Genomic DNA, 16,030 nt, shown 5'->3' on the forward strand with positions numbered 1-16,030 from the left:
ACTGGTTCATTGGTGAGACCGATGGCATTACCTCGGTTGTGGCAGGGACTAGGCCCTCGTTGCAGGGTCGCCTGGTGCAGTAACCCAAGGAAGAAAGCGAAGGCAATGTGGGAGAGAGCAGAGCCCTCTGTTGGTGTGCTGGAATCTGGAATAAGTTGGGGGTTGCCTCTCTCTTTGGTGCTGCCCTCCGATGTTCAAGAACAAGCTACTTGCAGGACTACTTGCAATCAATCTGCAGTCATGCCACTTAGGGACTTGGGGTACAGTACTTTTTTTCCCTTTGTGACTCTCTGTTTTTCTGCAATTGTAACCATGCAGTGGCTTGAAAAAGTATTCAGCCTACACAGCTACTTTCACATTTTACTTTCATTTTTTTAAAATTTAAAATATATTGAAGTAGGATTTTTGAGCTAATCTACAAAACATTGTGCGTCATGTCAAAACAAAAGAAAAATTCCAAAACCTGTCAAAAATTTACAAAAAAAAGTTAAAAACAAAATTGTGAGGCTGAAAAATTATTCATCCCCTTTGTAATTACTACACTGACTTTCCTCTGGTGCATTACTGTACATTACCTCACCAACTCACCCAATTTGTTGATGCAGAAAACTGAAGAAACAGCCATTTTCAACAGACCAAACCAAAATGAATATAAACGAGCATTAAAAGCAAATCAGGGAAATGTTAATAGAGAAGCACAAATCTGGGGAATGGTACAAGACCATCTCAAAGGCACTGAACATACCTCGAAGTTCAGTACAGTCCTTGCAAATAGCAGTCAGCGTTGAGGCCAAAAAGTTCTACTGTAGTTTCAGCCAACCACAAGACCTTCTTCCACATCTTTACAGTATCATACAATGATGCTTTGAAAAGTCTTTATGGACTCTTTTTTTAAGTGATGCATGCAGCATTAAGGTAACACCATCCCTACTGTAAAAAATGGTGGAGGCAGCATCATCCTATGGGGATGCTTTTCAGCAGTAGAGACTGGAAATCTGGTCAGGATTGATGGGAAGATGAATGCTTCTAAATCCAGAGAGATCCTGGATAAAAAAAATACCTGCTACCTCTGCCAGAAAGCTTAAATTGGGGAGGAGGTTCACCTTCCTAGGACTATGCTCCAAAACACACTGCCAGAGCAACAACGGAGTGGCTTCAAATGAAGAAAATTGATGTCTCTGGGTGGCCAGTTCTGACCTTAACCCAATCAAAGTTCTCTGGCAAGACCTCAAGATTGCTGTCTACCGCTGCTCCCCAACTTGAGCAATTTTGTAAAAAGGAATAGGCACATCTTGCTCCATCACATTGTGCAAAGCTAATAGAAGTTCAAAGTAAATTTTATTATCAAAATAAATGTCAACATAATATAAACCTACGATTCATTTTTTGTTGGCATACTTAATAAATCTATAGAATAATCATAATAGAATCAATGAAAAAATCACCCAGCTAGAATGTTCAACTGGAATGCAGAAGACCACAAACTGAGCAAGTACAAAAAGAAATAATAAAAACAAACAAGCAATAAATAAATACCAAGAACATGAGATAAAGAGAGTCCTTGAAAGTGAGTCCATTTGTTGTGGGAACATTTCAATCATGAAAGAACTTTCAGAGCTTGATGGTTGAGGGGTAATAACTCTCCCTGAGCCTGGTGGTGTGAGTCCTCATGTTCTTGTACCTTCTTCCTGAATGCAGTATTCTATATTACCACAGTAAGTGCTACTGGGTGATTATCATTGGGGCAGGTCAACAGGCTCTTCTTGGGCACTGGTGCATGAAGCAGGTGGGTACCACACACTGCCGAAGTGAGAGGTTAATGATCTCAGTGAACGCAGCAGCCAGATATAAATGTTTAGTACTTGGCCAAGTACCCCCTCTGGATTGGATGCTTTTTGTGGGTTCACTCTCCTGAAGGCTGATCACCCATCAACTTCAGAGACTGGAATCATAGGATCATTGGGGGATGTGGGAGTTCATGATGGTGAAAGTTTGTAATAGAGACTGAACCAAAGACTACCGGCTGTAATAGCTGTGAGAGCTGGTTCGACTAAGTACTGAGCACTTTTGAACTGCTGCCATTTCAATTCTTCCATGTTTAGCAATTTTCCCTGATTTTTGGGCTCTACTGTGAAAAAGGAGCTCGAGATTCACAAATGAAAATTCTCAATTAAAATGATCAAAATCCTGGGTTGTAATATTCATTTATGTGAACAAAGGTGCAGAAGCTGAATACTTTTTCAAAGCTCTCTAAACACATGTGCTATCTGCTACGTGCAGTGTGTTGTGTGGCATTGGTAATGTGTTCTGCACCTTGGCCCCAGGGGAACGCTGTTTCGTTTGGTTATATTCATGTATGGTATTCCTCTCCACACCTTGTGGCACATCAGGTGGTGACCTTGCTGTTTCTTTAGCATTTGTCTGTTTTTTTCATGAGGCCGAGTTGCTAGCTTGAAACTCAACCCAGCAGGGACCCTTCTGTTCTACCACACTTCACAGTGCCCTACTGCTCACTGTGCAAATTCTACCCTGGCTTGTCCTCCCAAAGTGCAACACCTCACACTCCTGCACTAAATTCCATCTACCATTTTTCAGCTCAATTTTCCAGCCGGTCCAGATCCCACTGCAAGCTTTAGTAACCTTCCTTGATGTCTACTATGCTTCCAACCTTGGTATCATCTGCAAATTTGGGTCACATAGCCGTTAACCTGATGCTATTGCAGCTTAGACCGTTGGAGTTTGGAGTTCCGTTCTGGCATCTTCAATAAGAAAATTTGTATGTTCTTTCTGTGTGTGCGTGGGTTTCCTTTGGGTGCTCCAGCTGCCTCCCACAGTCCAAAGCTGTACCGGTTAGTAGAATAATTGGTCATTGTAAATTGTCCTGTGATTAGGCTAGGGTTAAAGCGGCAGGTTGCAGGGAAGTGCAGCTCAGTGAGCCAGAAAGGCCTGTTCTGCGCTGTCACTAGATAACAAATAAATAAATCTTGATTTTTGATATGGATGACAAACTACAACAGACATAGCACCAATCCCTGTGGCACATCACTAGTCACAGGCTTCCAGTCAGAGAGGCAACTATCTACTACCACTCTTTGACTTCTCCCAATATCTACGGTAATCCAATTTACAACCTCATCCTGAATGCCAAGCAACTGAAACTTCTTGACCAACCTCCCATAAAGGACGTTGTCAAAGGCCTTGCTAATGTTGATATAGACAACATCCACTGAATTGATTTCATCAATTTTCCTGGTAACTTCCTCAAAAACTCTTAAGTTTGGCTACACATTACCTACCATGCACAAAGGCATATTGTTGATCCCTAATCAGTCTCTGTCTATCCTAATACTTACATATTAAGTCCCTTACAACACCTTCCAATAACTTACCCACTACTGATATCAGGCTCACCAGCCCATAATTTCCTGGCTTATTTTAGAGCCTTTCTTTAACAGCAGACTCTATCTTTATTTCTCCAGTCCCAAAGAAGGGTCTTGGCCTGAAACGTCCATTGTACTCTTTCCCATAGATTCTGGCTGGCCTGCTGAATTAGCAGCAAGATATTAACTAGGGTGTTACGCGTGGATTTCAAGCATCTGCAGATTTTCTGGTTTATGACAAGGTATCCTCCAATCATCCGGTACCTTACCGGTTGCTAAGGGCATTATAAATATCTCTGCCAGGGCCCCTGCAATTTCTGCACTAGCCTCCCACAAGGTCTGAGCAACACCTTGTCAGGCCTCAGGGATTTATCCATCCTAATTTGAATGAAGCAAGCAAACACCTTCTCCTTTGTAACGTGCATATGGTCCATGATCTTACTGTATTTTGCCTCACCTCTATAGGATCTGTGTCTATCTCCCGAATAAATACAGATGCAAAAAATCCACTTAAGTTTTTCACCTTCTCTTTTGGCTTTTTGCATTATTGATGGCTCTGATCTTCAAGAGGACCAATATTGTCCTTTGCAATCTGTAGAAGCCCTTGGGATCCCCCTTCACCTTGTCTGCTAAAGCAACCCCATGCCCTATCTTAACCCTCCTGATTTCCTTCTTGTGTTCTCTTGAATTTCTTGTACTTTCCTTCCTATTTATACCTGCTATGTACCTCCTTCATCATCTTAACCATGGCTTTAAATCTCACAAAAACCAAGGTTCCCTACACCTGTTAGCTTTGCCTATTTGTTCTGACAGGAACATACAAACTCTGTACTCTGAAAATTTTCACTGTTGAAGGCCTCACACTTATCAAGCACATCTTTGCCTGAAAATAATCTGTCCCAATGCATACTTGCCAGTTCCTTTCTGATACCATCAAAATTTGCCTTTCTCCAATTTAGAATCTCAACCCAAGGACCAGACTTATCTTTCTCCATAATTACCTTGAAACTAATGGCATTATGATCACTGGATGCAAAGTGTTCCCGACACAAACTCCTGTCACCTGCTCTGGTCCCGACGATCACACTTCCCCTGGTCGGGACCTCCATGTATTCATCAAGGAAACTTTCCTGAACACATTTGACAAACTCTTTTCCATCCAGCCCATTTACAGTGTGGGAGTCCCAGTCAATATGTGGAAAGATAAAATAACCTACTATCACAACCTTATGTTTCTTGCAACAGTCTGCTACCTTCTACAAGTTTTCTCCTCCAAATCGCACCAACTATTGGGTGGTTTATAATATCATCCTATTAATGTGGTCATCCCTTTCTTATTCTTCAGTCCCACCTGTATAGCCTCAGTAGACAATCTCTCCAGTTTGTCCTATCTGACCACTGCTATGGCATTTTCCTTGACTAGTAATTGCACCCTCCCCCTTAAATCTCTCCCACTTTATCACATCTAAAACATCGGAACTGCAGAACATTAAGCTGACAGTATGCTCCTTTTGTAACCAAGTCTCACTAACCAATGTCATAATTCCATGTGCTAATCCATGCTCTAAGCTCGTCCACCTTTCCTACAATACTCATTGCATTGAACTATACACAACTCAGAATATTAGTCCCACTATGCTCAACATTTTGATCCTGACTGTGTATTTAGGCTTTCCTCACAACCACTCCACTATCTGCTCTGGCTCCCATCCCCATGCAACTCCAGTTTCAATCCACCCCCTTGCAACACTAGCAAAACTTCCCGATAGGATATTAGTCCCTCTCCAATCCAGGTGCAAACCATCCTGACTGTATAGGTCCCACCTTCCCTGAAGAGAGCCAAACAATCCAAAAATCTGAAGCCCTCCTTCCTCCACCAGCTCCTTAGCCACAAGTCAAGGTGTATGATCTTCCTATTTCTGAGCTCACTAGCATGTGGCATGGGTAGCAATCATGAGATCACAATTCTGGCAGTCCTGTCCTTTAACTTAGCACCTAACTCCCTGTATTCACTTTCCAAAACCTCATCACCCTACCTACCCATATCATTGGTAATGATGTAGACCACAACATCTGGCTGCTCAGCCTCCCACAAGAATACAGTGGACTCAATCCCTGACTCTGACATCCAGGAGGCAGCATACTGCTCTGGAATCTCATCCTCATCCACAGAACCTCCTGTCTTTTCCCCCAACCATTGAATCCCCTATCACTACAGCTCCGATCCCCCTCCCCTTTCCTTTCTGAGCCATAGAGTCAGGCTCCATGCTCGAGACCTGACTGCTGTGACTTTACTCTGTTAGGTCATCCTTCCAACTGCATGCAAAGCAGTATGCCTGTTATTGAGGGGAATGGCCACGGAGATACTCTGCATTGCTTCAGACGGTCACCCAGTTACTTGTGACCTGAGTGCAACTACCTCCCTGTATGTCCTGTCGATAACCCACTCAGTTCATCTCGTTCCAGCTCCAATTCCTTAAAATAGTCTGTAAGAAGCCACAATTGGGTGCACTTCTCACAGGTCTTGTTGTCAGGGAAACTAGAGGTCTCCATGCCTTCCCACATCCTGTACTATCTGGCCTGGTATTCTCACGTTCTAACAGTGCAAAAAGAAAGGAAAAAAAGAAAAAAACGAAAGGTGATGAGATCCTTCTCCCAAACATGTATATAGGTTAATAACATAAATATTTTAATCAGGCTTTTGACCATTTCTGTTGATTTCACTGGCTGTTTAATTCAAAACTTGCAAAGAGCAGGTCTACTTCAGTAAAAAAAATAGCGAAATGAAAATCCATCTTGAGAACATAGTCATTGTTCCAAAAAATCATTCTTGTGAGAAAAAACACTATCGAGAAAAATGTGCGAAATTTCTAAATCCTCTCATTTATTCTCAGTTAATTATTGCATTAGACACAACTTACTTGTACAGATGAGGTACAAAGTGAAATTCTTGTTTTGTTATTGATTTAGATTGATTTCAAACTAAATAACTTGAAAGGCATTTTTCTTTTCATGTCCATAAAGTAACAGTAGTAAAACATGCACTTTTCAATGAATAAGGCAAAGAAAACCCACTTTAAGTCTTGAAAGGCATTTTTCTTTTCATGTCCATAAAGTAACAGTAGTAAAACATGCACTTTTCAATGAATAAGGCAAAGAAAACCCACTTTAAGTAACTTCATTCCTGTTTGCCAAAAAGATCCTCGATTAAAGCTATGTAGTTGATACTCTTCACTTGCTTAATCAGAAACTCTGAATTCCTGGTGTAAAGCTGAAATGATAAACAGAAAGAAGGAAACTTGACAATTGTTCTCAGTAGAAAGTAATATCCATGCTAAGTGCTATTGAGTTATTTAATATTTCGGGAGATAGATATGCGGGTGAGTCAGTCCTATTACAATGAACACAGTGGTATAGAGCACCCTCTATGCAAAAGCTCTCGTTCCAGATTCTGAAGATGGGTTCCTTTAAATAGCTGAGTAATATTTTATGAAAATAGTAAAACTGTCATTATTTGTTGCCATCACATCAAGTGACTGAGTGCAGATATATATGAGCACAGTTATGGAAAAAACTAGAAGTTGCTTTCAATTATCTTTTACCTCTTGTTTGGATTCATAACTTTAAAGAGATTTTCAACATACTTTGCAGAAGCCAGCAAATTGATGACAACTTCAGGTATATATGAACTAAACCCAGTACATTAAAAATATCAGAACATTTTATCTCAAGTAAGTGCTTAATGGTATACTAAATCCTAGCATTTAGCATTTTCTTTGTCTTTGAAACAAAGTTTAAATTTATACATCATCTACACTCAGATAAATATTTAAACATTCAAAAGATTTAATACATTTTAAGTTTTTAAAGTTTATTCATGATGTCTCATCTTCTATCTTAGAAAAACGATTTCCAAATGTCTTAAAATGCTTATATCTTCATTTATCATGACTTATTGCTCAACACGCTTATCAACATCACATTGCTGTTACATATAGGGAGCTAGAAATTCTACATATAACTTGAAAATACAACACTATGCCAATTTTGCATAATGCCATTTTGCAATCGATTTCCTGTGCAAACAATATCTCTCACATAACAGGTCTGAAATTGGTTGCCCAGTTTTGCTGCTGACCTATGTCTTAAGTGGGTGGAAGTACACCATTACTAATAAATACCCTTTTATCAATTGCACGCTCAAGACAATCAGTCCTCTGCGGCAATGCTCCACATGAGAGCACACACTTCCACCAGAAGAATAATAACAGAAAAAGCTGAAAATAACCAGCAGTTCACACAGCGTCTGTGGAGAGAGAGACAGTCAAATGTGTCAGGTAATTGGTTTTTCATCATCATAATGAAAAATACATTAAACCTGTTTCAAACTGGAAATAAAGATGGAGAGCTGGAGAAAATGAAAGGAATACCTGTGAAAGAAGAGAGAGATAATTATGGTGCTACAAATGCAATTTTGAATTTATCTGGAATACATTCACTAGAGATTCCTGAGAATGATATAATCCTTCTCTGATTGACAAAGTATTCATAGGCTGAGTTCTTCTCATGCTGTCACTGACAAATGTGAAATTCAGTGGAAAGGGCCAGGCTCTGATGGCTGAATTGCACACTCCATGGGGATGATGTTGTGCTTACTCTAAAGGACCACCCACCCGATCTTTCCAAGGCACCAGAGTATATATCTGCTGTAGCTCCCAGAATGCTGCTCACCACATCAGAAACATCACTCAAGCACTGTAATCATGAAAAACATAATCACATCTACTTTGATTTTGGTTACAAACAGGTAGCAACTTGGGAACTGTGATTTACCAGCATTGTGGCCTTCCTACCAGTGAAGTTAAGGGTGCACAAGAGCTCTTCTGAATAAGCTCTTCTTTATGAACAGGAAGAATTTCCACTCCCTCCTTTGTATATCAGTAGAACCTCCTCAATTCTTCTGTGAATCATACACAAGTCCTTCATTTCAGCAGCTAACACTGACCAGAAAGTAGACTTTCATTCCTTAGCTACACACAAATGTGCTCTTTAACACGAATACATCAGAGTCCAAGCAAGTACATGACTTATTGTGAAACATATTGTTGGTCTATTTTAGATAAGTCTCTGGGAGAGTCATGCAGAATGCAGCAGGTGGAATTAAAGACTTTATCATTGCTAATTAAAGGAAGCTTGTGGGCTACGAGGTGAAGCTGGGAGAACAATAAGTATAAGAGGAAAGCTGCCAAGGTAATATTCTTACTCATCAAGTGTGTCTCCCAGATAAATGGCATAGGCCGTACAGGATAAAAGAGCCATACTAATAAGTCAGTGGTTTTCATTCAAAAATACAACTCACTGATGCAAAAGAATTAATCATTTCTACTGGAAATAGATGAACAGTGGAGAGTAACCTGACTGGTTGCATCATGGCCTGGTATGGAAACACTTATCCCAAGAATAGAAAAGCCTTCAAAAGTGACGGATACAGCCAATGTATCACGGAAAAAGATCTCCCCACCATTGAACACTGCCACAAGAAATCAGCATCCATCACGAAGGTCCCCCATCACCCAGGCCATGCTGCTACCATCAAAAAGGAAGAATAGGAGTCTTGGGTCTCTCTCACATGACCAGGTTTAGGAACAGTTATTGTCCTTCAGCCTTTGGGCTCTTGAACCAGCATGAATAACTTCACTCACCTCAATATTGAACTGATTCTACAACCTATGGATTCATTTTCAAGGACTCTACAGCCATGTTCTTGGAATTATGTATTTATGTATTCATTATTATTATTTATTTTCTCTCAGCTCAAGCTGATGAAACCTGAGGTATGGGCATAGCCAAGCACACTCATTCTTCAATTGCCAGGAACTTTTGGGCTATTCTAGGGGTGATTAGTACTGTGGATTTCTGAAGATTTACATACATATTGCTGTGTAGCCCAATTGTTTAATGCTATTGTGTAGTGACTTTGGGATGATATCAGTTGTAGATATACTACTGGGACATCTCATGTGCCAAAGACTTTCAATTTCCTCTTTTAAGTTAGCATACTTCAGGCGTTTTCACTTACTGATTTCTGTAAGTTTTGTGTGTTTGGAATTGCTATATCTATTAAGTCATTCTTGCTTGTTCATCCTGTATTATTACATCCAGACGGTTATTATGGATTGTCCTGTCTGTAATAATGGATTGGTCATAATTTAATTACTGGTATTCTGACTCCAAAACTGGATCTGGCTTTTCTTTTGATGAGTTTGTATTTTAAAGCAAGATTTTGGTGAATGGTGCTTGCCATTTGATTGTGCCTGTGTAAGTCATCAGATTGAGTTAAACTGCTACAGGATCCTGGAATGTGTTGGATTGCTTCTGGTTTTCTTTGGCATTTTCTACATTTTTCATCTTGAATTTGTTTGTTTTTATTATGTATTATGTATTTTTGATCATTGTCCTGTATTGCCACAATGAACCCTTCTGTTTCTGGGAAGAGGTCTCCAACTCTGAGCCAGGAATTCGATGTTTCTTTGTCAACATCTAGTCTACTCAGATCATAGGGATGACTTCCATGGGTAACTTTTTCTTCAATAGTGATAATTTCTTCTTTTTCCAGGGCTGTGCTCTCTTATAAGTTTAGTGGTGAATACTTCTTATTAGATTTGCATATACTCACATAGATAAAAATATATTCTCAGAAGTTTATCTGACTGCTGTGTAGATTTTTAACATCTGTTATTCCTCTTCCCCCTTCCGTCCAAGGTAGTGTTTACCCAAGTGCATTTGAATGTACATAATGTTTTCTGAAATTTCTAATTTCAGTTCTTATTTTTCTTTATAAATTTTCAAGATCAGTTTCAGACCAAGATATTGTGTCAAGAGAATATATTAAAATAAGTATAGCGTACGTTATATTTTTCCTGTCGAGCTCTGTTTGGCAGATCTTCTTAAGCCTTGAAGTAAATTCTATGAAATTTTTTTTTCTTTATTGCACTATGGTCTATTTTCTTTGCTTGTTGATAACCCAGATACTTATACGTTTCATATTCATGAATTAGTTGTATCCTGCGGCTCAGTTTTGTGATCTATCAGCTCTATTGCACCTTCCTTTATGTTTTATGTTCTGCATTTATCCAGTACAAAGTTCATGCTTATATCTTCTGAAAACAGTTCTATCTGAATTAATTGTTTAGCTTTACTGATGAAGAACTATATAACTTCAAATCATCCATGTATAGAAGGTGTGTTAAAGTATAGCTCATTTCATTGTTACTGATTTGATGCCAAATTTTCGTCCGCTTCACTTTCAAGGACTCTATGACTTGTGTTCTCAGTATTATTTATTTATGTATTTTTTTTCTCAGTTCAAGCTGGTGAAATCTGAGGTATGGCCATAGACATTATTATTATTATTTTGTATTTGTCTTTTGCACATTGGTTGTTTGTCAGTCTTGGTTCGTGTGTAGTTTTCATTGACTATTGCATTTCTTTGTTCTACTATGAATGCCTGCAAGAAACTGAATCTCAGAATAGTATATGGTGACATATACATATTTTGAAAATAAATTTACTTTGAATTAGGAAAAAGGATTTCACATTTTTTGATGTGTACAGCATTTAGTGTCATTATCCAGCTGGATCATGTGTCAGGGTGAGTTCATGGAGAAAGTTTTGCAGAATGGATTAGAAGCAGGAGGGAAAGGAATATATAGGGAGAGAGCATCTATGGAGAAGTGGTCGACTTGTATGGGGTGTATGGGTGTTAGGATCCGTTGAATATGGAATTGTTTGTCCTAAGGACAAAAGTTGCAAGTTAGGGTGGAGATCAGAAAATGAGCATCAATAAAATGACTTAAGAGTGTATTAGATGCCTTGGACTTCCTGTTTGTGAACACAAAGCTAAAGGGGAAGTGGGTCTCAAAAGGTAAATTGTAATTCAGACACACAAAACATGCAATGCACGTGCTCAGCGACCTCCATGTTACTTAATGTCTTATGTGGGGAAACCTGCATCAGATTTGTGGAAGCACACTATATGTACACAATCAGGATTTAATTAAACATTACTCAAGTCATTAAAGAGCATTATATTATTTGTGAGAACTTCTAGCCCCCCCCCAAATTTCTTAGAGCTAATACTGACATTGACATTGTAAATGATATTGAAGTGGAAAACTAAATATGCCATGTCAATTCCTGGATTGTGGACAATGTTCTTCAAAATCATCCTTTTGCTGCTCACTACAAAACACAGGCCAATATCACAAAATGAATCTAAGGTGAATTCTTCAATAACGGTGAACTGCTACAATATTTCATTTTCCAGTGCCACAATGTAAAACTCTTACAAAAATTCTCTAGTTGTGCTACCTTTTCAGTTCACTATCTGAAGCTTAGACCTGTAGTTTGGAGGTTCTAACCTTTGCCATTAAATCCATTTTGGAAATGTAAAATGTTACAGATAACTACAAGTCAAAGACAATATCAGCAATGTAAGGAAAATTTACCAGCATCCATGGAAAGTACAGCCAATAAGCAAGAATTTAAAGTATTCTATTTCCTCAAAAGGAATCTCTATAAATAGCAAATACAGTATAATCAAAATAACACTATTTAAAACATTACTCTTCTAGGTTTGTTATTCTGCAGCTTTGAGGAGTTGGCATTATGAATTCCACATCAGGCATACGGTATTTGTTTGATTTGTGTAGAGAAGTACCATACAAAAGAAAATAAATACAGTAGTAACTAAATAAGTAACAATTGTATAAATAGTTTTTAATTCCCAAGATCAGTTCAATATAAAAAATGTTGACTGCAAATTTGTCTAAAGTGACTCTGGAAATATAAATCTTGCTTTGGTGAATTAGAAATACCAAAGTCCATTTAAACTTGTCAGATAACGATAAAATATTATTAAACAAACCACTGAAGGCCAATAATCTGGTAATTAATAGCAATACTCTTTTTTAAAAATTAGTGTTTAGATACTGAAGTTCTGAAAGGCAGCCAGATGCAACACATAAGACACTCTATATCATACCTTGATGGGAACCTTTGCATCAACAGGTGGAACAGGGTTTTCTCTCCAGTTCAAACCCAGCACAAGATTCCTGTATGCCACTTGTCCATCAGCACATTGAAACCTTAAAAGTGTTTTGAAATAAATGTGATAAGACAAAAGTATAATTGTTCTGTGTGAATTACTACAGTATACTTCCTTGTTGCACACCATCAGATTGGCAATAGACAGTAGGTGCAGGAGTAGGCCATTCGGCTCTTCTAGCCAGCACCGCCATTCACTGTGATCATGGCTGATCATACACAATCAGTACCCCATTCCTGCCTTCTCCCCATATCCCTTGACCCCGCTATCTATAAGAGCTCTATCTAACTCTCTCTTGAATGCATCCAGAGACTTGGCCTCCACTGCCTTCTGGGGCAGAGCATTCCACATATCCACCACTCTCTGGGTGAAAAAGTTTTTCCGCATCTCTATTCTAAATGGCCTACCCCTTATTCTTAAGCTGTGGCCTCTAGTTCTGAACTCACCCATCAGCGGGAACATGCTTCCTGCCTCCAGTGTGTCCAATCCCTTAATAATCTTATATGTTTCAATCAGATCCCCTCTCATCCTTCTAAATTCCAGTGTATACAAGCCCAGTCACTCCAATCTTTCAACATATGACAGTCCCGCCATTCCGGGAATTAACCTTGTGAACCTACGCTGCACTCCCTCAATAGCAAGAATGTCCTTCCTCAAATTTGGAAACCAAAACTGCACACAATACTCAAGGTGGGGTCTCACCAGGGCCCAGTACAGCTGCAGAAGGACCGCTTTACTCATATACTCAATTCCTCTTATTATAAAGGCCAGCATACCATTAGCTTTCTTCATTGCCTGCTGTACCTGCATGCTTGCTTTCATTGACTGATGTACAAGAACACCTAGATCTCGTTGTACTTCCCCTTTTCCTAACTTGACTCCATTTAGATAGTAATCTGTCTTCCTGTTCTTGCCACCAAAGTGGATAACCTCACATTTATCCACATTAAACTGCATCTGCCATACATTTGCCCACTCACCCAATCCAAGTTATCCTGCATTCTCATAACATTTTCCTGACATTTCACACTGCCACCCAGCTTTGTGTCATCGGCAAATTTGCTAATGTTACTTTTAATCCCTTCATCTAAATCATTAATGTATATTGTAAACAGCTGCAGTCCCAGCACCGAACCTTGTGGTACCCCACTGGTCACAGCCTGACATTCCGAAAGGGACCCGTTAATTGCTATTCTTTGTTTCCTGTCAGCCAGCCAATCTTCAATCCATGTCAGTACTCTGCCCCCAATACCATGTGCCCTAATTTTGCCCACTAATCTCCTATGTGGGACTTTATCAAAATCTTCCTGGAAGTTCAGGTACACTACATCCACTGGCTCTCCCTTGTCCATAGTGCTGCTAACTCACGGCCCCAGACTGTGTTTGATTCAGACTTCTGGTGCTATCTTGTGTAAACTTTGCATGTTTTCCCACTAACAGCATAGGTTTCCTCCCTATTGAACCCTGGCTGCTGGAACTGAGAGGCTACAATCCTACTAGTTGCTCCAACCTGCTGTTAGAATTAAACACTGACATGTAATGCTGGGGAACCCTACTGTGATCAGATTAAATTGTTTAATTCCACAATGAGTCCAGTGACAGCTGAAGCTCTGATGTCTATGACTTAGTTTGACTGGCCTTACGAGTTTGTGCTAATACCAGACCTACAGTACATATCAACACTTGGCTGCATTTTTGGAGTTGCCAATGGAACTGAACATTGCAATAATGTAAGCAATGATCAAATAATAAAGAAAGATCACTGATCACTACAGTTAAATGTAGTTGAGCCAAGGATATTGTGCTGTGGATGTGCCATGGAGCAGACTGACCTACAATAACCAGGACAAACCCTCTTCGTATAATATAAGACTCCAATAATTTAAGTAATTTTGTCTTGATGTATGTGGATTCCAGGGCACTTGGTATCACGCTGAGTGAAATGCAGCCTTTTACTCAAGGGTTATTATTCTCACCTCAGAAATCAGCTTTTTTGGCTCATGTTTGGACCAAGACTTTAAAGAGGTAAGGAGGAGAGCCGTCCTGGTCAAGCTCAACAAACAGCAAACAACAGATCCCAATAATTTCACATTGATGGCTATTTGAAAATCAGAAGAGATCTTTCCCAAGTGTATGACAGTTCATATTTTCCTCAAATTTTGGAGCCTCCAAATCCTATTCCAATCCAAACATGAGCATAAAAATCAATTTATATGCATATCTAATCCTATTATAATAGCAAAGTCCTAATGCAAGTAATTACCATCCTTAATTATTCTTCATTCAGAAGCAATGTTATCATTCTACTAAAGTAAGCAGATAATTAATTTTATCCGAAGTATTGTACGTACAAAATCTTTAATGTTTCATTCAACCTACTTTGAAATCATTTCTTCAAGAATTTCATTTGGTATAGGCAGCCGGAAACCCTTCAAAACATTTCTGGTTTCCTGGGCTGGCAAGAATCCAGTTCTGTTATAAATTTAGAGGAAAAAAATAGATATTACACTCAAAAATTCAATAAGAAAGAGTTAAAATGGTGAGATTTGATTATTAAATCTATGCTTAAAGATGAAATCACACATCCAAAGAAACGAATGGGCTGAATTTCCTTAACATTTTTAATACTCATGCTATTATTATGTTGGGATATCAGTGATTAAATGGATAGAGACTTAGTTCCGTATCCAACACAATACCAAGACAGCTAACAGTCTAAATCATCTTATATAATTTCCAAGTAACAGTTGCCTGGAACATTGGCTTCAGTCTTCCTTCAAACTTATCAATACTGGATACTAGATAAAGAGAATTACTTATCTGAGATCGTAGAAGCATGATGGAACCCAGTGTCATCAGTAATCCTCGAACTATTTCAATTTAATCTTATATTTGTTTATTACACATATGCTGTAAATTTTTGTTTGGTAATTCTTTTAAAAATCTTGAGCATTTTATTTCATTAGAATCAACTTGTAAATGTAAATTGTTGCTAATATTGGACTAAGAAAACATTAAATTGGTGTACCTAAAACTGCTGGAGGAACTCAGTAGGTCAGGCAGCATCTATGGAAATGAATAAACAGTCAATGTTTCAGGCCGAGCCCTTCTTCCAGACTGGAAAGGAAGGAGGAAGATGCCACAATAAAAAGGAGGGGAGGGGAAGAAGAAGGTGATAGAGGTGATAGATGAAGCTAGGTGGGTAGGGAAAGTAAAGGGCTGGAGAGAAAGGATTCCGACAAAAGAGACTGGACTGGAAAAGGGAGGAGGAGGGGACCCAGAGGGAGGTGATAGGCAGTTGAGAAGAGACAAGTGGCCAAAATGGGGAAAAGAGGGAAGGTGGAGAGAATGTTTTTTTTACCGGAAGTAGAAATCAATATTTATGCCATCCATCAGGTTAGAAGCTAACCAGATGGTGTATAATGTGTTGCCCCTCTACCTCAAGGGTAGCCTCATTGTGGCACATGAGGAGCCTATGGACTAACATATCAGAACAGGAATGGGAATCAGAATTAATATCTTTAGGCACTGGTCAGTTTCACTT

General features: G+C 39.1%; 1 protein-coding gene across 1 annotated transcript in view; it reads right to left on the bottom strand.

Annotated features, from left to right (window-relative positions):
* Window positions 1-6,244: 6,244 nt before the first annotated feature.
* efhc2 (EF-hand domain (C-terminal) containing 2) overlaps window positions 6,245-16,030 on the bottom strand; it is a 50,807-nt gene continuing 41,021 nt past the window's right edge. The window contains exons 13-15 of the mRNA XM_059968279.1: window positions 14,866-14,958; window positions 12,424-12,526; window positions 6,245-6,651 (exon numbers count right to left, since the gene is read on the bottom strand). Of these exons, the coding sequence (XP_059824262.1) occupies window positions 6,559-6,651; window positions 12,424-12,526; window positions 14,866-14,958 (289 nt within the window). The 3' untranslated portion in view covers window positions 6,245-6,558. The remainder of the gene's footprint in view (window positions 6,652-12,423; window positions 12,527-14,865; window positions 14,959-16,030) is intronic.

Source organism: Hypanus sabinus, chromosome 4, assembly GCF_030144855.1.
Source record: "Hypanus sabinus isolate sHypSab1 chromosome 4, sHypSab1.hap1, whole genome shotgun sequence".
Classification (NCBI taxonomy): domain Eukaryota; kingdom Metazoa; phylum Chordata; class Chondrichthyes; order Myliobatiformes; family Dasyatidae; genus Hypanus; species Hypanus sabinus.